Raw genomic sequence first — 21,749 nt, forward strand, 5'->3', positions numbered from 1 at the left:
ATACGAATTGGTATACTCTGTGTTGTTTATTTATGTGAAAAAAGTGTTGATGATGGTCAGCAGCTATATGAAAAAGGAACACTCTCTTCTACTTGGAAATACAATCTCTGAAGATCTTGAGAAACGGAGCCATCATATTCATCACTTTGTTTCTCTTCTTCTTCTTCTTCTTCTTACTAGTCTTTATCTTCAGCTTGGGGAAGTCATAGACAACACGTTCCTGAACCAAATAAGTTGTTGAATCCTCGGTTGCTACATTGGCTGACGAAACATCATCATCTGAGCACAAGCTTCTAAGCAATTTTTCTAGTGAAGCCGTAATCTCTTTGAACTCAGGACGAGCTTTAGGATCCGCTGCCCAGCATGCTTCAAGGAGACAACCAACTCCTGCCGGAATATTATCCAGACTAGGTCTCTGGTTCTGACCAAAAGCAAAAAACAAAGATGATCAATGGGCATGTTCAAGTGATTAATCAATGAGCTTTTGAAAACGTGGCTTGCTTACTGACTTTACTGGCAGCATAAGCAACAAAGATGTTGTTCTTTCCCTTGAATGGGACTTTGTTGGTAAGCAACTCCCAGAAGACAATAGCGAAGCTGTACACATCCACCTTGTGATCATACTCTTTCTTTTCCCCAACTTGAAGTGCCTCATGGCTGAATATCTGAGATCAACCAATCAAGACATCTTAATTTGTGATACCCAGTGGATAGAGATTGAAATCTATTGGAAACAATCACCTCAGGAGCCATCCATCTATAGGTACCAGCTTCACAAGTCATGAACCCTTTAGTTTCCTCTCTAGCAAGTCCAAAATCAGCCAGCTTCACATGTTTCTGATCCCTTGTTAACAGCATATTACCTTGCAACAGAACCAAACCTCTGCTAAACTCAATACCACAATCTTGAATCAGTGATATTTGCACATTTAACTAAAAGAGATCATTTATACTAGGTTTCAAATCACGGTGAATGATGCCATTAGCATTCAAGAACTCCATTCCACGAGCGATATCCAAGGCAAAGCTAATGGCGAGCTTCAGATCAAGAGGGTTTGGACGAGTGCTCAACATAAACTTGTGAAGAGTATTGCCTTCCATGAGTTCAGTAACAATCATCAGCTTTGGCTTTACGCAGGCCCCAATAAACTGTTCATCAAAAATGAATCTCAGCTCAGCTGACAATACTTTGATATAATAAGAGACTAATAACACACACGAAAACAAATCCAAAACCTGCACAATGTTTTCATGTTGAATCTTGGAGAGCAACAGAACCTCCCTCTCAAACCTCCTCTTCTGCTCAACGCTAACGGCAGCCGCTCTTTCAGGCTGGAATATCCTCACTGAGACAGGGTTCACTTCCCTGAACCTATAAATCATAAAGAAGCCATCTTTGACACAAACCCTGATGAAAAAATTCAAACTTTGTAGACAACAAACAGCGAAATCAAGAAAAGGAAAAGCCTTTTGATGAACCCACAATCCTCTGTAGACTTTGGAAGAAGAGCCTTCGCCGATCAGCTCCCCTAAGGATACTTCTTTGGCGTCGACAAGAACGTCGTCGTTGATGCTGAAGTGGAACTGATCGTCGTAATCGAGGTCTGAGTAGTCGTCGTCGCTGTCGTCGGCTGATTCGAGACCTTTTGAGGACATGAGAAATGGGTAGTTTGGATGAAGCTTCTTCTCCGCCGGAATCTCTGTTGTTGCCTCTATTGAAGGTGCTCGTTGGTACCCGCGAGGCATTGTGGCGTGAGCGACGAAGACGAGAGAGAGAGAGAGAGAAGAGAGTGTTAAAGTGTGAAAGCTGTGCATTTATATACGCGAAATATATTGGGGTGTTTCTGTAAAGTCTTATCAAGTTTTGTACCTTTTCTGTAAATTTAGTTTTTTTCAAAAAAAAAAGAACGAGAGGGAAAATAAATGGAAACTTTATAATAAGTCTTTAGTAAAGTAACATATTCAAACACATTTAATTCTGTGTGTAAATACACGTGTTTATAATAACTGGTAAATTAGGATTAATGTTGACCCAAAGTAAACTTATAGATAAAGATTTAATTGATTTAAATGATCAATTCTTCTGTTCATTTTCCTTATTGTTGATTTGATAAATTAGGGAGTACAAATATTTATCTTTTATATATTTAGTTAAAAAATCTCCAGTTTTAATTACAACTTTATCTGGCTGGAAAGAAAAAAGAAACTTTATCTATACAGGATTTGCAGTATAAATGAAAATGACTTATACGTAATGAAATTTGGAGTTTCTATTTCAGCTGGAGAGAAAACCTATTTGGTAACTATATTATATATATTTATTTGTATATCTGATTTATGTAACAATGAAAATCATGTTCCCTATATATCTTTATATGGTCGTCGACTATTAATGATATGTATTTTTAGCAAATATGTTAATATTGAATCAGAATGCCTATATGTGAGACTAGAGGGAAAAAGAGAGTTGAGAAACAAAGTTATTTATTAAAATAAAAATATTTTAAACACTGCATTTACAACAGGTTGACAAACATCTATTTATACATTAATTTAAACATGATTTTCGATCCATAGACTAAATATTTTAGTTGTTAAAATTACACATACAAACCATCCCAATACTCCATGTTCTGCAAGTAACTATTATCCGATATGTAAAACGGGATGTTGTAATTAACATCCGGCGGAAACTCGAAATGAATTGGTGCACCATTGGCTTCAACAGAACGAGGTGAACTCGGACTGTTTGTTAACGTTTCTTGAGCAAGTCGCTCCGAAAGTTTTCGAATTTCGTTTTGAGCTTCACTCAATTGTTCCGACAGTTTTAATACCTGAAAAATCAAAACATATAGTATTTTTTTTTTTTTTTTGAGCAAAAACATATAGTATTTAATACCAATGACAGCCATTGAGTTCAGAGAAGAGTGGGCAACATTCTCTAAAAACATTTTTTTTTATCGATAGGAGACATTGTATTTTCACCATTAATTTCATTTTGTTTTCTTCCTGGCCTCACAAATAAAGTATTATCTTCATTATCCATCCTATACTAAATTATGGTAATGAATATGCATCAAATGTTTGTTCAAAAAAAAAAGAATATGCATCAAATCAAACGAGAATATTTCCAGCATGTCAGTCTAAATGCAGAAAAGGGTTTATACGTGGCATTAACTCAGTGGGAATTCCAAATGGGCTATCATGAGCCCAACTTAGATTGTACGGCGGAGTTGTTTTCTTAAACGTTGGATAAGAAAAAAGATGACGAACTATCCACTCATGTCCTCTGTGGGCCCTTTGCATCTTAAGCCCTAAGCCTACCGGATTCAAATATTCTTACCTGGTTATAAATTTCGATTTGATTAATTGCATATGCCTATATTTAACAATATTAATTAACCAATACATATGATATTCATATAGTTTTTATTCATATAGTTATTAACACTATATATTTTCATACGTAATTTCAAGAATATCTGAAAATGGAAAAAAATCAATCATCCTTTAAAAAAATAAAATAATCACAACATAAATTTCGGCAAAAAAAAACATTGAGTTTATGTGTTTTGTAATGTTAAAGATTTTTTTAAAAATTATACCTGAGATTCGAGCTGACATTGGCCGAGGACGACGGTGTCGTGTTGGCTCTTCAGTTTGGCGTACTCTTCCTCGAGTTTCTTGTTCTTCCACCGTGCACGGCGGTTCTGGAACCAAACAGCCACCTGTCTCGGGTCGAGACCTAACTCTGCGGCGATCTTCTCTTTCCTCCCTGACTCAAGCTTGTGCTCGTTCTCGAAGCTGAATTCGAGCATATTCACTTGCTCATCAGTCAACTTCCTCTTCCTCAGCATCACTCCGATCGCCGTCATGTCATCTTCGCTCGTGGCGGACGACCCTTTGCTCCTCCTCCTCCTCCGCCGCTTCACCGGCTTTGATCCTTCGCCTGATGATGATCCATCGATCTGGTTAACGATGATGCACTGGCCATGGGTTTGGGTCGTGTAGGGGTACACTTGAGTGCCTAGCACATTTTGATCCATTCTTTTTCTCTCTCTCTCTCTCTCTCTCTCTGATTTTTCAGACAAGAGTTGCTGTTTTTCTCTGACTATGTTTGAAGGAGAGTGGTACAAGAAGATATGACTTTGGTGAAGTTGAGAGTCCTATGAGATGCTTTTTATAAGCCGGAAGATCGTGACCTTATTATTCTTGGGTTCTCTTTCCCTTTATTTACACTTATGCCCTCTTTTGTTTATTTTTGTTAGAACAGTAGATTGGTTGTGTGAGTATGATGTAGTACACATTCAAATATAGATATTTATGTGTTCTACGAGATGTACATTTGAGGATAATACATTTATACATTTTCAGTTATAGATATTCTTAGTTCAATATAGTTTATTGTAGTTTCTCTATTAATTTTTTATTTGGAAAAATCGCATAAAAAACCTTGAAAGTGTCACTTACTAGCACTTTAAACCTTGAAGTTTTTTCACTAACATTTTTAACTTTTAAAGTGACATTTTTATCATAAAAAACTTCCAAAGAAGAAAAATGACCGGCTGAACAGGTTAAAAACAGTTTTTTTTTCAAAAATAATTATTTAATTAATAAAATAAACAAAAAAATTAATAAAAATCGAAAAATTAAACAAAAAACTCATAAATTCAAAAAATAAATAAAGATTTAAAAAATTAAATAAAAATAACAAAAAAATTCAAAAATAAATAAGATCAATTTAAAATGGAGAAAAATAAAAAAAAACATAAATTTCAAAAAAAAATGGAAATTCAAAAAAAAAATTCATTTGAAAATGAATTTTTTTATCAAAATTTATTTTCAAATATAATGTCAGAAATTATCATTGGAGATATGCTAAAAACCGTATCATTGGAGATATGCCAAAAACCGTTATTTCCGACATATCTCCAATGACGGTTTTTGGCATATCTCCAATGATAATTTCCGACATTATATTTGAAAATGGAAAAAAAAACTTTTTCGAATTTTCAATTTTTTGAAATTTATTATTGTTTTTTCTCTATTTTAATTTGATCTTATTTATTTTTGAATTTTTAGTTATTTTTTATTTAATTTTCTAAATCTTTATTTATTTTTCTCACTTTTTTTTAATTTATGAGTTTTTTTGGTTAATTTTTTTGATTTTTATTAATTCTTTTGTTTATTTATTAATTAAATAATTATTTTTTGAAGAAAAAAAACTGTTTTTAACCCATTCAGGCAGTTATTTTTCTTCTTTGGAGGTTTTTTATGATAAAAATGTCACTTTGAATGTTAAAAATGTTAGCGAAAAAACTTCAAGGTTTAAAGTGCTAGTAAGTGACACTTTCGAGGTTTTTTATGCGATTTTCCCTTTTTTATTTACTTATATGTCTGTCAAAGCATTTTTCAGAAGTGTCTGTCTTCAAATATTTAATTATCATTTCAATTTTTTATTGCGTCATGAAAAGAAAATTAAAGGTTCATGTTAGAGGGAAAATAAAACGATTGCTGCATTTCATCATCATAATTTGCAATTTAATGAAAGTAATAAAACACTTGAATGATGTGGACGACTATTGTGGACAAGAGACGTAGTGTGGATCCCGAAGGCGACCAAACTCAGGATTAAGCAAGTGATCCAATTGTATGTGGATAATTACTGGATATTAACGTTTTGTTTAATTTATTTTGTTTTGTCTCCAAACGTATAGACTTGTATATACGATCTGTCTTGTCTTTGGTTGTTTAAGTTTATACTGTTAATTAGTCAATTTTATAGGGTTTTTAAATTTGTTTTCGGAGCTCGAGACCACTCATTTCCTTTAATTGAAAAGCAATGTGCTCCTCCTTTTTCCGTCTTCCCTACTGATTATTATTTTACATTAGTCTAGTGACTACAAGTCTATACCCACGCACTACAAGAAAACATCGGGATACTGAGGGAAAAAATCGTCGGTATGTCGTCGGAATAACGTTATTCCGAGGACATACCGACGAAAAAAGTCCTCGGAAATAACTCCTCGGAAATTCATAATTCCTCGGAATTCCGTCGGAATTTTCCGACGGAATTCCGAGGAAACAAAATTCCGAGGAAACTCCGAGGACACAATGTTCGTCGGAAGGTTCCTCGGAAAATACCGAAGGAATTCCGATGGTCCAATCCTCGGAAGTTTCGACGAAATATTTCTCGGAATATTTATCGGAAAATTCCGAGGGAAGAAAGTTCCTCGGAAAATTCCGAGGAACATTTGTTCCTCGGAAAATTCCGAGGAACATTTGTTCCTCGGACATTTCCGAGGAACTTTCTTCCCTCGGAATTTTCCGAGGGAATTGAGTTTCTCGGAAAATTCCGAGGAATCCTTTCCCTCAGACAATTCCGAGGAACTTAATGTTCGTCGGAATTTACCGAGGGATAAAAGTTCCTCGGAATTATCCGAGGACCTCCATTCCCTCGGAATTTTGAAAAAAATTATTTTTTTAAAAAATTTATTTTTTTTAAAAATTATTTTTTTTTGGAAAAAAATTAAAATTTTTAAAATTTAAAATTAAAATTGAATAAAACATAAAATAAAACATAGTAGATAATATTCAAATTTAAATAAAACATTCAGAGTTTTTGGAAAAAAAAAAACTACGGGTCTTGAATGTTCGGGAACGTCTCGTTCGGGTACATCCTCTTCATCATGTCCATCATCTGCTCGTTCAGCCTCTTCTGGGTCTCATAGCCCGCCTGTTGAGCTGCCATCTGAGCCTCCAACGCAGATATCCGATCATCCTTGTCCTTCAGCTGAGCCGTAAGAACTTCTGGATCAACATACGCATGTGGTGCAGAAGAAGGAGCAGCCGACCGGGAGCGACGACCCAAACCGACCAAACGTCCCTTTTTCTTTGGAACCGACTGAAATATAAATAAAACGAAGTTAAGATAATTTAAATTGATGATAAAATAAAAATCAAGAAATAATTAAATTGAACTTTTAAAAAAAAAAACTTACCGATTCAACGATTTCGTTGATTCGAACCCGAGACAAGTTGGTCGAGGCCGTCGAATCGTCATCATCGGTTTGAAGCTGAGACACTTCGTCATACACCTGAGTCTGGACCAGGTCGACCACGTCCCTCACAAGACCATCATCAATCTGGCCGGTCTTCTTGTTGGTATACGCCCTTTTCATAAGGGCGAGATCATCAACTGGGTGGCCTTCATTTTCTTCCGCCTTGAAAAAAAATAAATTAGACAAACATTAGAGATTTGAAAATGCAAAAAAAATAAAATTCTGAAACTTAAATAATTGAAGAAAAAGCGGTTGAGCTTACCATGCGATCCGCCAGAGTGGCAATAGATTGAGCACCCAAGTTATGCTTGTAGATGCCCTTTCCTTTACGGTCGCTCCTGCGGTTGTTGGAGTTGGTGGAAGAAGTTTCTTTCGTCTCTTCTTTATCCCAATGCGCACACAACTCCTTCCAGACCGTGCCGTTCATCGACTTTGGGACCTTTTAATTTAAAAAAAAAAAGTTTAATAATTTTAAAAATAGTTTAATAAATTAAAAATTGTTAATAAATTAAAAACTACCTTGTTTACTTCCCACTTCTTCTTCCACTCGTACATCTGCTTCCCATAGTTGTCCATAACTTTATGGACAAAATGGTGATAGATAGAGAGCGTATCATCGGCATTCCAGTTGAATTCTTGCTGAAATAGTTTAAAAATAGTTTTTAAGCACAAAAATATAATAGTTTAAAAATTACAAAAATCGTCGTTTTAATAAATAAAAAATAGTTTAATAATTAAAAAAATAATTTAATAATTACAAAAATAAGTTTTAATAATATTTAAAATGTCTAATAAATATATAAATTAGTTTAATAATTACAAAAATAAGTTTTAATAATATTTAAAATGTCTAATAAATATAGAAAATAGTTTAATAATTACAAAAAATAGTTTTAATAATATAAAAAATATAATTTAAAAATTAGAATACTTACCGCAAACTGCTGAAACCACAGATGCTGCTTCTCGACAGGGAAGTGAGTGAAAGTCGGATGTCCGCTGTCGAGGGCCGAGTACATCATACGGTTGATCCATGCGCTGATCCCGTTCCCGGATCGGTTGAACCTAACAAAAAAAATAAATTATTAATAAAAAAATAGTTTAAAAATTAAAAATAGTTTAAAAAATAAAAGTTTAAATTACCATGTTTGACCATGTCCATGTGGATACTCAGTGAGATAGGGAAGATGGTCACGACCGGGCTGTCGAACCAACTCCGCAACCCTCATCACTCCCAGAGGACCAGGTGCAGCAGCGGGACCAGGAGCGGGTGCAGCAGCGGGACCAGGAGCGGGTGCAGCAGCGGGAGAGGGAGCAGCAGGAGCGAGTAATGGAGAGGGAGATGTTTGGTATGAGCTGTGGGGCGAAACGGAATCCTGAACATGGCTGGAAGAACCCCGAGACTGGCTCCCCATACCACCCCGGCTACGACGCTGGCGAGGCCGGATCTGATCATCATTAGACCTGTAAATTAAAAAAAAACATATTTAAAAATTAGTTCTAATAATTTTAATTAAAAAAACAGTTTAAATTAAAAATAGTTTAAAAACATAGTTTTTAATCACAAAAATATAAATAGTTTAATAATAAAAAAAGTTTTAATAAATAAAAAATACTTTAAAAATTTTAAAAATGTTTAATAAATATATAAATTTATATTTTACATATAAAATACAAAAAAAATGTTTTTAAATATTATATAAATGATTTTTAATCTTAAAAAAGTTTTATAGATTTTAAAAATGTTTAATAAATTTATAAATCATTTTTAATTACAAAAAAAGTTTTAATAATAAAAAATAGTTTAAAAATTTTAAAAATGTTTAATAAATATATAAATTTATATTTTACATATAAAATACAAAAAAAATGTTTTTAAATATTATATAAATGATTTTTAATCTTAAAAAAGTTTTATAGATTTTAAAAATGTTTAATAAATTTATAAATGAATTTAAAATGCAAAAATAGATTTTATATACAAAAAACGTTTTCAATATATATATATATAATTTCAAATTCGATTTTTATAACCACAAAATTGATAAAAACTAAAAAAAAAATTCAAATCAAGTGAAATACATAATCAAACTCCATTTTACACAAATCTACCATTCACCCTAACAAAATCTATAAATCTCATTCCAAAATCATCAAATCTACTTAAAAACCATACAAATCTAACCTAAAAGAGTGGGATAGGGTTCTTACATGATTATGGGGGAGGATTAGGGGAGAATCGCCGGAAAAACGGGAGAGAGAACGGTGGAATCGCCGGAAATCGCCGGAATCGCGAGAGGAGATGTGCAGCGGCGCGGAGAGAAAGAGAGAAATGGGGAAGAAGATCGGGCTCGCCCTAATCTTATGAGGCGTCCGACGGAAAATATCCGTCGGAATTTCCTCGGAAATATTTTATACTTCCGTCGGAATTTCCTCGGAATTCTATGATTCAATTTTCCCGAAATATTTGGCGGCTTCGTTTACCCGGTTAGATGAAAATATTCCGACGAATCCAGTTTCCTCGGAATACCCTCGGTAATCTCCGAGGAAATTCTGAGGAACCAGGGTTTGGGGTTTTAAAACATCGATTATTTTCGCCGTATTTCATTTCTTATACAATTATAATGCATACCATTGAGGATTCTTTGTATAGATGATCATAAACCATGAAATAACACAATTTCAAAAATAATTCTAAGTATTCCCTTTACCGTTTATTAAAGTGTATAAGTGTTTCTCTTACGTTGTGTGGTTTTCGTTCATGCAATCGTAAAAGTGTTTGTTATTGGATAAAACACCAAAGTTCATAGTTCCAAACATCATAATCTGGTTATGACACTTAATGAAGGTTATATACGTGTTATTCAATCCGTAAAACGTTGTTTTCGATTTAAAACCCCCAGTTCCTCGGATTTTCCTCGGAATATACCGAGGAGATTCCGAGGAAATCCTTATGTTCGTCGGAATTTCCTCGGAATATACCGAGAATATTCCGAGGAAATTCCGACAAACAAAAAGAGTTCCTCGGAATTTCCTCGGAATTTTCCGACAGAATTCCGAGGAACTTGGGGTTTTCAATCGAGAAGATCTATTCCGAGGAAATTCCGAGGAAAACCTATCTGTCCTCGGAATTTCCTCGAAATTTTCCTTTAAAAAAAAAAAAAAAAAGGTCGAGGCTAGTCTTCTTCCGAGTCGTCATCACCAGATGAATCTGAATCTGGATCTTGGTGAAACTCTCCAATCACTGGTTCATCCTCTTCGTGAACGGCGGCTTCTTCTCCGAAGTCAGTTAAATCGACTACAAGGCCAACTCCACCTAAATCTTCTGCTGCACTTAAGTTGCCGGATGTGCTTGGTTGTAGTGGGTCTTCCAGCTCAGAACTTCCCTGAACTCGGCCTCTCGGGTTGAGTCTTGTAACAGTAACCCATGGATCATCTCTGTTCCTTACCCGGGGGTACTTGATATAACAAACCTGATCGGCCTGAGAAGCAAGAATGAAAGGATCATAATATTGCAGCTTCCGTCTTGAATTTACTGATGTAACACCAAATGCATCTGTTCTCACACCTCGATCTGGAGTGTTGTCGTGCCAGTCACAATAGAAAACAGTACAGCGCAATCCAACCATGCCCAAATACTTGATTTCCAAAATCTCATTTATGTGTCCGTAGTATACATCATCTCCTGATGCAGAACAAACACCAGCATCGTAAGTCGTACTCGAACGTCTCCTCTTCTGAGTTGTGAATGCATATCCTCGAGTACAAAATCTCGGATATGACTTCACAACAAAGTTTGGTCCAACGACCATCTCGCGTATCCAATCGTCAAATGTTTCACCTCTGGCCAAACCATCACTCACATAGGTAAACATCCATCCACCAAATTCTCTCTGCTTCATTTCTTCTAGTTCGTCCTCTGTGGCGTATCTATATTCTAACCGCTTTTCTGCCATGAAAATCCTTTCATATTGAAGAACATCTTCGCAGTTGGTGAGTAAATATGTTTGCAAATGACTGCGCTCCTGATCAGTAAGTCGACGGTCTTTTGGTTTTCCGCTAAGTCGTCCAACGTCTGTGAAAATGTCTGGAACCTTCCAATGATATGTTGCCCGTTCGCCTCTATCATCATGCCGAGCAGGTCTTCTGTTTTTGGTCTGAACTTCTGCTGGAAAGTAGTACTCGGCAAAGTTTGAAGTTTCTTCATTGATCATCTGTGCGACTATAGACCCTTCCACCCTACTTAAATTTTTCACCATCTTCTTCAAATGGAACATATACCGCTCATACAGATACATCCATCTATACTGCACAGGACCACCAAGCTCCAATTCTCTTACCAGGTGAATAACAAGATGCTCCATAACATCAAAAAATGAGGGAGGAAATATCTTCTCAAGGTTGCACTGAATCACAGCTATGTTAGTCTTCAAATTTTCAATACCTTCAAGAGTCACTGATCTTGTGCATAAATCGCGGAAGAAACCACTTATCCCTGCAATTGCTTCATGAACATTTCGTGGTAATAGTTCCTTGAAGGCAAACGGAAGGAGACGCTGCATCATTACATGGCAATCATGGCTTTTCAAGCCAGTAAACTTTCCTTCCTTTCTGTCGATACAGTTACGCAAATTAGATGCGTAACCGTCTGGAAATTCCACATCGTTTGAAATCCAATCAAAGAACGCATCCTTTCCCGCTGCATCAAGTCGGTATATGGGAAAAGGAGCCCTACCACTCTCATCAACATGAAGTTCTGAACGAGCACATATATCGACTAAATCCAGTCTTGACTTCAAATTATCCTTTGTTTTACCTTGAACATTAAGGATCGTGTTCATCAGGTTGTCAAAAAAGTTCTTCTCGATATGCATGACATCTAAATTATGCCTTAGTAGATGATCCTCCCAGTATGGCAGATCCCAAAAAATACTTTTTTTGTGCCAGTTATGTAGGTTTCCAACACCATCTACCGGAAAATGCTCATGTCCACCGACGTCTGGCGTTCTTTCTGCACCAAAATCTCTAAGTTGTGTCTTCAAATCTTTCCCACGAATTTCCGGAGGTGGACTGTCAAACACCCTCTTGTTCTTCGTAAACAAATTCCTACTTCTACGATATGGATGATCTGGTGGTAGAAATCTCCTGTGACAGTCAAACCAACACGTTTTCCTTCCGTGTTTTAGTTGGAAAGCATCAGTGTTATCTTGACAATATGGACATGATAGCCTTCCATGCGTTGTCCATCCAGATAACATACCATATGCTGGAAAATCACTTATTGTCCACATTAGTACTGCCCGCATTTGAAAGTTTTCTTTATACGAAACATCGTATGTTTCAGCACCTTGAGTCCATAGTTGTTGCAACTCATATATTAGTGGCTGAAGAAACACATCAAGTGATCTCTTAGGATGCTCTGGTCCGGGAACGAGAATCGAGAGGAACAAAAACTCTCGTCGCAAGCACAAGTTTGGGGGTAGGTTGTATGGTGTAAGAATGACTGGCCATAGAGAATACTGTCTTCCACTCTTGCCAAACGGGCTGAAACCATCAGTACATAATCCAAGGTAGACATTTCTTCTCTCATACGCAAAGTCGGGATACTTTGATTGGAAATGCTTCCACGCTTTTGCATCTGAAGGATGTCTGATCTCACCATCTGTTGAGTGCTCCGCATGCCATCTCATTGGTTGCGCTGTGCGTTCAGACAGATACAGCCTCTGCAACCTTTCCGTCAAAGGCAAATACCACATCCTTTTATATGGTACTGGAATTCTTCCACTCGTATCTTTATAACGAGGCTTCCCACAAAATTTGCATGAAACCCGCTGTTCATCCGCCCTCCAATAAATCATGCAGTTGTCTCTGCATACATCTATTACCTGATACGATAAACCAAGACCAGCTACGAGTTTCTGAACCTCGTAGTATGAGCCAGGAGCTACATTATCTTCAGGTAGAATACCTTTTACATAATCAGCAATCGCATCCACACAGTCTTCAGCCAAATTATAATCCGTCTTAATGCCCATCAATCTTGTAGCAGATGATAAAGCTGAATGACCATCTCTGCAACCTTCGTACAATGGTTGCTTTCCAGCATCCAACATATCATAAAATCTCCTAGCTTCGGCATTGGGTAAATCTTCCCCTCTAAAATGATCATTTACCATCTGCTCAGTACCTACACCGTAATCTACATCCGTTCTAATTGGATCTTCTAATCTAACCGGTGGCTGAGGTTCGCTAGTACTACCAAGTTCATAATCAGTTTCTCCATGATGATACCAAATTTTGTAACTTCGTGTAAACCCACTCAAATATAAATGAGTCCAAACATCCCATTCTTTAATAACTTTTTTATTTTTACAATTAGAGCAAGGACATCTTAACATACCTGTTTTTGCTTCCGGTTGTCGGTGAACTAACCCCATGAATTCGGTTATACCTTGTTGGTATTCTTCCGTAAGCAATCTCGTGTTCGGATCCAAATGAGGTCGATCGATCCAAGAACGAAAATAATTGGAAGAAGACATGTTTTTTATGAATCAAATTCGTGTGTAAAGAAAGTGAGAGGGAGGATGAAGATATGGTGTGAATGAAGAGGAAGAGGGGTGCTTGTATTTATAGGTGAAATCCTGCCGACGGTCCGAGGAAATTCCGACGGAATTCCGATGCAAACGGCTAGTTCGTCGGAATTTCCTCGGAATTTTTAAAATCCCCCAACGGCTCTCCAACGGCTCTCTAACGTCTATAATATTTCCTCGGAATTCATCGGTTTTTTCCGAGGAATACTAGTTTCCTCGGTATTCCGTCGGAATATTCCGACGAAATGTGTTTTCCTCGGAATTCCGTCGGAATATTCCGACGGAATTCCGAGGAAGCAAAATTTTGTATTTCCTCGGAATTGCCTCGGAAATGCCTCGGTATATTCCGAGGAATTCATTTTCCGTCGGATCGTCCGTCAGAATACCGCTGTTTTCTTGTAGTGACGAATCTTCCAGAATTTTATTCATTTATTAGAAAATCCGACAATTTTTCTTAATCAATAGTGTTATAATACTCCATCGTGCGATTAACTCAACGTGACCTTTTTGCGTTGTACAACATAAAGAACTCCTCTTTTTATCAAGTTAATTTTTTTCTGCCTTGGTCACATTCTTTGATTGTGATCAAACCTTTCATTGTCCTAGAAGAGTCTTTTTTACCTTTTTTTTGTGGCTCTTTTAGGCAGCTTGCTTTGATAAGCTTCTTAGATGCTAGGATTTGATCTTTCAAAACCTTTGTATCCCCTGTGTCATTAGTTTCTAATGAAAATTTACATACTTAACAAAAAAAAAAAAAAGAACCATAAAATCATGTCACCTCAAAAGATAGAAACCCACTAATAAGATTCAGTTAAACAAAACGACTTATGCATATATGATCCATCGACGTTGAGGGTGTGAAACCTAGGGTCATACATTGTATGTTGAAAGAAAAGAGACATATAAAGGGGAAGTACGCAAAACTAAGCTAATACAAATTCACCGAGGGCTTTGCGAATTGTAGCTTTTAACTTGCTCACCAAAAAAGAAGAAGAAATTGTAGCTTTTAACACGCCTTGGTCCTGTTTTTAGGATTTACCCAAATCCGTTCGAAAGTAAATGCTATGAATATATATATAATTGACATGATTGGAGGTTTAAAATAGTTCATGTTGTTAAAAATAAAAATAGTAGTGGACACTTTCATAATATAAAAACGGGCACTTGGTAGAAAATAGAAAAAAGGTTGTAGTGTGCTTTTGTAGGTGTGTAATGCGGTAGGAACTAGGAAACTAACAGGAATCATAGGAAGGTATATAATTAGGAAGAAAAAAATAGTCCAAAGAGAAAGAAGAAGAAGAAGAAGAAGAAGAAGATATATCCCGACACTGAATGACGGCTATGCACGTGAGTTTCACGTGGTCTTCAAATGGAGACAGGATAAAATTCAACTTGTCTACTGTACCTTCGTTGCAGGTTAAGAACACAAAAACACAAGAGAGATAAACCGAAGTGTCAAAACGTTTCACGTAACTCTTTATTTTATTTTAAGAGAGTAAGAATGTTAGTTTGACCAAATGGATTATACTCAATTTTAAGATTATATAATTAAAAAAAAATTATCACTAATATCACGTTCATAATATTTCATCTGTTCATAAAAGATCTATATTTTAATTTTTCATACATTTTAATAAAACAAATTAAATTTGCATGTTTCTTTTGTGTTTATCTTCTTTCCATAATTTTAAGCAAATAAAAAATCAATTAATGCAATTAAGATTTTTGAAGTTTACAATTAGTTAATAAAATATGCATTGAAAATGTAAAAAAGAAATCTTTTAGAAACAAATTTTTTCTCTAGAATATGTATCTTTAAGGAACGAAGGGAATAGTATATATCAAATTCAAATTATAAATTCGGATAGTTCAATACGTTAAAAGGCACAGTCCTATTTATTTATCTAAAAAGACAGATTTCTTATCTGTTTATCTCACTTTACACTAATAATTTTTATCTTCATTTTAATAAATGATAAAAAACACTTATATCTCTATGATTAACTAATCTAGATTTAAGGTTTATAATTAAGGGGTAAAATAAAATTTTTAGAATGTAAAATTTAAGATTCTAATAAATATATAACTAAATATTTAAAAATTTTAAAAATAGTTTCAAACACAATTTTCGATTCTAAAAAAAAATTTTGGAAAAAAATTCGAGAAAATCAAAACAAAAATTATAAAAAATTCAAAGTTGAAAAAGTATAATTCAAAAACATAAAAAATTTATTTATTTATTTAAATAGTGATTTATTATATATATATAGAACAAATGTATAAAAGTTTGTTGCCACTTAATGAAGAAGATATTTTTGAAAATGTTTTTTTTAATGATGGTAAGTATGAAAAGTGGTACCATAAAGTGGTAATCATAAAATTCCAAAGAAAAAAAAAGAGATTGTCTCAAAATATTTATAACCATCTCGTCTTCAATGTTACGAATACAGTTTTATCAAGTAAAATAAATTGAGTTTCATTCATCCAATTAGAACATGAAACCGATAAAGCTTCTTTTAGTTGTATGCCCCCTCGTAGTTTTTCTCGCAATTGAAGGAAGACACATCATACAACTCATATAAAGCTTTATTTCCCAGACGCACAAATATTTATATAAATGGTGTGCACTGTCGGGCCATCATTCTGTCTCTTATAAGTTATAACGTCGCATTCTTATATTCGATGCACTTAGTTGTTGATTTAGACTTCAACTCAAACGTGTTTAATCTTGGATAACCAAAACTTAGTTTCGTGAAAGAACAGTGTTTGTTGTATGTGGAAGCACATGATACATGTACATCATAAATATTATGGTATGGCTTTTACAAAGGAGGGGTAATATAAGAGGATATAACTAGAGAGTTGCAACTACTTTAAGCTCGTTTATGGGAAGATTAATAATATGTTTTAGAAAAGGAGTCGAGTTTTGGTTTTTGTTACGTGTTTCCCATTTGCACAAAATAAATATAACTAATATTTAAATGTAAAAATAATTAAAAATAAAATATGACGAAAGAAGGAAAGTGGGTGACAAAGACAAGTTCCACGCAAGTAAATGAGTGATGTAAAGTTAAGAGGTCACATGGGCATGCTTTCTATTTGGATTACGTGTCGTTTCCCGGTACTCCTTATTCTTTGGACCACGCTTCTCTTTATGCCACGTGTCCTCTTACCTTCCTTCCTTCTCCGGGCCTCTCTTCCCTTCAGATTCCATCTTTGACTTATCGTTTTACATTTGGTTCTCTTATTTCTTTTTCCACCATAATTGAATTGGTTAATATTGATCGGAACAAAAAAATGAAAATGATTTATTTATTATCTTATAATTTTGCCTATTGTTAAAAACTGAAAATTTCATTACCTGACTAGCATGTATAGAATACAAAATGAATGTAAAAGAGTGTTTACATATCTTCTTTTCCTTTTGGAAATCAACTCGGCTGCCATGCTATATCCAAAATATCTAAAAGAAGGTATGTTCGATGAAAATAGATCTCCTGCTATTCCATCGTTTGGTTGCAAAAGTTTCCTTCTATATATAATATAGCATAGTTGTTTAAAAAATGTATGGAAATACCTTTAAAGTTGAAACCAATTTTAAAAAAAAGTCCAGCCCATTCTTATATATGTTTGATATAACCTGGATATAACTATGTTACTCGTTAATCTAATCACAGTGGATAACGACATGCTTTCTGCATCACAGTCACACCAAAACTTAAGTAGGATATATATAAAAACATAAGAGAAGCACTCAAAAAGGCAGAGCTACGTACACCAGCTTGAATTTGTATTCTATTGAGTCTTAACCATTAAGCGATATTTGTGGTCTTATATAGGCTTTAAGTGGGTAGATATGCTGCTAATTTAAGTTAGTTTAATGCATGTGTAATGTATGGATCGTTTAAAATGTATATAGGTATATGGATAAAATTTGGAGTTTGCTTAGGTTGGTTTACTCTCGTCTTAATATAGGTTTCAAGACAAAATTTATAATAAATGCGATATAGGGATTCAAATCCAAGCACTAATGTCAAACCCTAGTTTGAAAGTAGCGTCAGAATCGCAGTCGTTTATTAGGGTTTATTTATAATCTTAATAGATGTATACATTTATTGGAAAATGATCTAATACTAAGTGCGAAAGAAGATGCGCATATGGCATGGTGTAGATTCCTTTTCTCATATGCTTTTGAGGTGGGATATACGATTTACTTGTCCTTTTAACTATATAATAATACTCCCACTATTGTTTGTTTGATTAAACTAATCCGAATTAATTATCACTAAAGCAAAATGATTAAAAGAATTAAATGTCATGTTTATCCCAACATATGCCTTCCTTGTTTCCCGTACTTCCAACTCTCTCAGTGCTTTGAGTAACAGATAGACAAGTGGGTAGAGAGATTCCATACGTTTGTGCTTTCTTTAAATTAATCAAAAGTTTATCTATCAACTAATCAATACATTCGTACTGTAATTAGCTTATTATATTCTGACTGTGCTGGCGACTGATTAGCACTAAAAAACTTATTCATAAAGAGTATTTTGAGGCAAGTGCTGCCGGAGTGGACAACTCATCTTAAATATCCAGAATATGATGATATGCAAGAATAGCTGTAATTGACTAGCAGTACCCTAAGGTACGCCACCATTTAAGGATTGTTTAAATGTAATTAGTTCTCAACTACTTTTTGTTGTGAAACATCGTCGACCACCGTAAAGCTTCAAGCTACAAAACATCACCAAACAAGTCTTGTCTACTTTTTGTGGTGATTAAGTTAATATTCTAACATTGGTTTATATGATAGTTACATAAACATTTACAGTTAAATAAAGAAAAATAAAACGAAGAAAAAACTGTACTAAGATTGATAAGTCACGTGGATCCCCATCGTCCGCTTGTATAACATTATTCCGAGCTGTATTCTCGTACAAAATTACAAACGATGTATTAGCTTTAAGCACATGATAACAACTAGTGTTCATCAAATAACCAAAATAATCTTAAAATTAATTGTTTACTTAACTACAATGTGAAAACAAGTATCGTGCTCCGGCGGCTACATTGTCTCTAGCGCAAAATATTGTCAGAATAAAAAGAAGCTGTCTTAGATCCAGCAACACTGGAGTGGCTTTATTTGAATTCTATGGGTATTATTTTGTTTGTTTGATGATGTTCGTCGGATTGAGAAAACAAAATTTAGTTAGCACATGCGAATCAAATTTTATATCGCATAACATACAATATAATGATGTGTTTTTCGAAATTTTTATTGATAGACCTTCAATATGATTTGTTCTGATACAATATCGCATAACATAAAATATGACTATAAATTAATCAAAACTTAATATCACATAACATACAATATAATGATGTGTTCCAATACCTTTATGTAATACTCCTTCAGTTCTTTAAAGTTACATAATATTATAGAAAAAAAATTTTGCTTCGAAAAAATCTATTTTTTAATTTTTTTTAATGCATATTTTATTAACTAATTGTAAATTTAAAAAAACTTAATTGCACTAATTGATTTTTTATTAGCTTAGAGTTATTGAAAAAAAAATAAATACAAAAAATTATGCAAATTTAATGTATTTTATTAAAATGTGTGAAAAATATAAAATATTGATCTTTTAGAAAATTAAAATAAAGATTCATAACGTTTTTGGTTAATATAAAAGAAAAGAAATTTGATTCACAAGGCCAGGTGAACGAACATAAGGGGCTGGCATCGTTACGAATCGAACAATGTGGGCCGTAGTCTTTTGATTTCGTGCACGACATTACGGCCCAAAATATGAGCCGATTGCAAGATAAACAAACGATTTTCAGGCTGCTGAGCTCTTTCCTATCCACAAACAGCTTGATTAGTTTTTAAGATTTGTCAACCAAAATAATTTCATACAAAAATACATTTGCTGATGTCTGGGCAGCTAACCAATATATACAAGTGCTTGCGAACGAGAAAATTATATATTTAGTTAAGACTTTTCTTGTAAAAGAAAACATTTTGCAAGTGTTTGTACAAGATTCATGTAAAAAGCTGATAAAAACTCTTTAAATCATGTAACTCATTCGTTTTAAGAACGAAGAAAGTTGACAATTCCGTCAATGCTAAAATTAGGGTGTGTATTAAATATAATATAAAAACTTAAATATTAGCTTTGTGTTATCATCCATCGAAAATTCAAACTCGTATAATATATTATTATAAACAAATAACTTAATTGTCATCTGATATGAAACTCGTGAATTTGGCAGCATATATCATGGACAGTGCATATAATAATCCAAGTGAGTCAGGTATATGTTTATTTGTTTTTATGAAATGTTTGGAATCTGTCATCATGATAAGTTATTTATTCCCTTTAATTGATTTGGTGCTTCCAAAGTAACAAGGAAAAAAATCAGAGAGGTTGAGGAAGAGTCACGTCCGGAAAGATGTCTTATTTTCTGCTAGTGAAATATAATAAGGGAATAAAGTCATAAACTAAAAAGCGAATAAAATAATACAACCCACCTTTTTTAATAATTCTGTTATGTATATGTAGTTCATCTAGAAGGTCAACTAAGCGATTAGATGATTAGAAGATGATGGTTATCAAGTTAAATAATAAACTGTTAAAAATGGGAATGATTCATCTTAACGTCGTTATCATTTAGAAATAACGGGAGAAGAAATTTAATGAATCTTTCTAATGGCTAAAAATATTGTCAACTTCATTGCTATGTCATTTTGAAGGGTTTTCCTTCTGCAATGAAGATATATCCTACTTTCATATCTCCAATCTATTTTTTTTCTGAATTTAGGTTGTGATACTAGTTGTTAAAATTTTAAATATGTCTAAACTTTTTATATTCTAAAACATTTATCAGTTTTTATTAATTAGAGTTCAGCTTAATTTATAGTAATCAAACTATCCTCATCTAAACTTCTAATGATAAATTGATATGCGTTTCAATGCTCTATTCATTCCATATGGCGAGAAAAAAATGGTAGAAAACATGGAAAGACGCATCAGCCATGAGCATCTTTGCTAAAATTCATTGATAAAGAAATAAGAAATCGCATATCTTCTTTGCAAATGGGAGGGAGTCGAAAGTTCTCCAAAGCATTAGAGTCTGGTTTGATACAAGAAGCAAGTGAGGGGTTAAGTTGTTTTCTAAATTCAGTTTACTCTTACACAAACTCTAAAACAATGCCACACTTGTTGTAATTTTTTTTAAAAAATAAAATAAAATTTAACATTCTTTAAAAAAATGATAAATTGAATTGTTATCCAACAATTATATCTCTAAAATACAAACTCTGGAAGGATGCAATAGTTTTGTTTCTAGAAATATAGTTAAAGCAAACTAAATCAAGTATACCTGAAATTATTTAACATTTTACCAAAAAAAAAAAAGTATACCTGAAATCTCATCATTTGGTGAAACGTATTTATTTAACATGCTGAAAAATAACTTTGGGATTACTTTCCTTAAATTTTTATACGGCACGACTAGTAAATGAAAACAATACTCGTTTGGGAGGTACAACAATTTGATCAAGTATGAACAATCTGTTTTAAATCATAGACTATCTATGACCATGTCACATGGCTCAAATCATAGCTTCCAACTCCAAAAGAGCCAATATACATTTTATCTTTTAATTAAACTTTCACGTTATAAATCTAACGTGTCTGAGTAAAACAATTACTCTTGTGTGGACACTAAAATAAAACTTTGTGGGTATGATTGGTATCCCCTATATATTATTTGAGAAACATTGCAACATATTTTTGTAGCCACATGTCATCACTAGAATGATTCTTAAAATCCTTAGAAAAATAGGTTGGTCCATCTAAATATATAATAAATTTTTTATTAAACCATAATAAATACATTATTAATGTGCTTAATTATTTCCTTAAATAAGATTACGGAATTGCCTAATGTGGCTAAAGTATATATATGACAATTAATGATTTTGAATAATAAAGATTTGATAAAAATAAGTGTGTATTATAATTATATTTGTTTAATTTTAAGCTATTAAAATAAATTAAACAATCATAGTAACCATATAATAAAAATTAAAAAAATT

At 33.7% G+C, this 21,749-nt stretch overlaps 2 protein-coding genes across 2 annotated transcripts; both read right to left on the bottom strand.

Moving 5' to 3' along the window:
* Nucleotides 1–5: 5 nt before the first annotated feature.
* On the bottom strand, nucleotides 6–2,219 carry LOC103829574 (serine/threonine/tyrosine-protein kinase HT1). Its single transcript, XM_009105245.3, has 6 exons — nucleotides 1,484–2,219; nucleotides 1,237–1,372; nucleotides 954–1,149; nucleotides 742–863; nucleotides 510–665; nucleotides 6–421 (listed from the first exon to the last, which is right to left on the bottom strand). The coding sequence occupies exons 1-6, from the start codon at nucleotides 1,813–1,815 to the stop codon at nucleotides 89–91; spliced, it is 1,275 nt and encodes a 424-aa protein (XP_009103493.2). The 5' UTR covers nucleotides 1,816–2,219; the 3' UTR covers nucleotides 6–88.
* Nucleotides 2,220–2,465: 246 nt separating this feature from the next.
* Nucleotides 2,466–4,463, bottom strand: LOC103829576 (homeobox-leucine zipper protein ATHB-53). Its single transcript, XM_009105248.3, has 2 exons — nucleotides 3,606–4,463; nucleotides 2,466–2,834 (listed from the first exon to the last, which is right to left on the bottom strand). Exons 1-2 carry the CDS (start codon nucleotides 4,044–4,046, stop codon nucleotides 2,601–2,603), a joined length of 675 nt encoding a protein of 224 aa, XP_009103496.1. The 5' UTR covers nucleotides 4,047–4,463; the 3' UTR covers nucleotides 2,466–2,600.
* Between the last annotated feature and the right edge of the window lie 17,286 nt (nucleotides 4,464–21,749).

The sequence above is a fragment of the Brassica rapa genome, chromosome A07 (assembly GCF_000309985.2).
Source record: "Brassica rapa cultivar Chiifu-401-42 chromosome A07, CAAS_Brap_v3.01, whole genome shotgun sequence".
In the NCBI taxonomy this organism is placed as follows: Eukaryota; Viridiplantae; Streptophyta; class Magnoliopsida; order Brassicales; family Brassicaceae; genus Brassica; species Brassica rapa.

Coding starts and splice junctions, on each gene's coding strand:
- LOC103829574 (XM_009105245.3), bottom strand. CDS start 1,815: ATGCACAGCTTTCACACTTTAACACTCTCTTCTCTCTCTCTCTCTCTC. Junction 1,150..1,236: donor AACATGAAAACATTGTGCAG/GTTTTGGATTTG, acceptor TTTGATGAACAG/TTTATTGGGGCCTGCGTAAA. Junction 864..953: donor TCACCGTGATTTGAAACCTA/GTATAAATGATC, acceptor TTCTGTTGCAAG/GTAATATGCTGTTAACAAGG.
- LOC103829576 (XM_009105248.3), bottom strand. CDS start 4,046: ATGGATCAAAATGTGCTAGGCACTCAAGTGTACCCCTACACGACCCAA. Junction 2,835..3,605: donor AATGTCAGCTCGAATCTCAG/GTATAATTTTTA, acceptor TTGATTTTTCAG/GTATTAAAACTGTCGGAACA.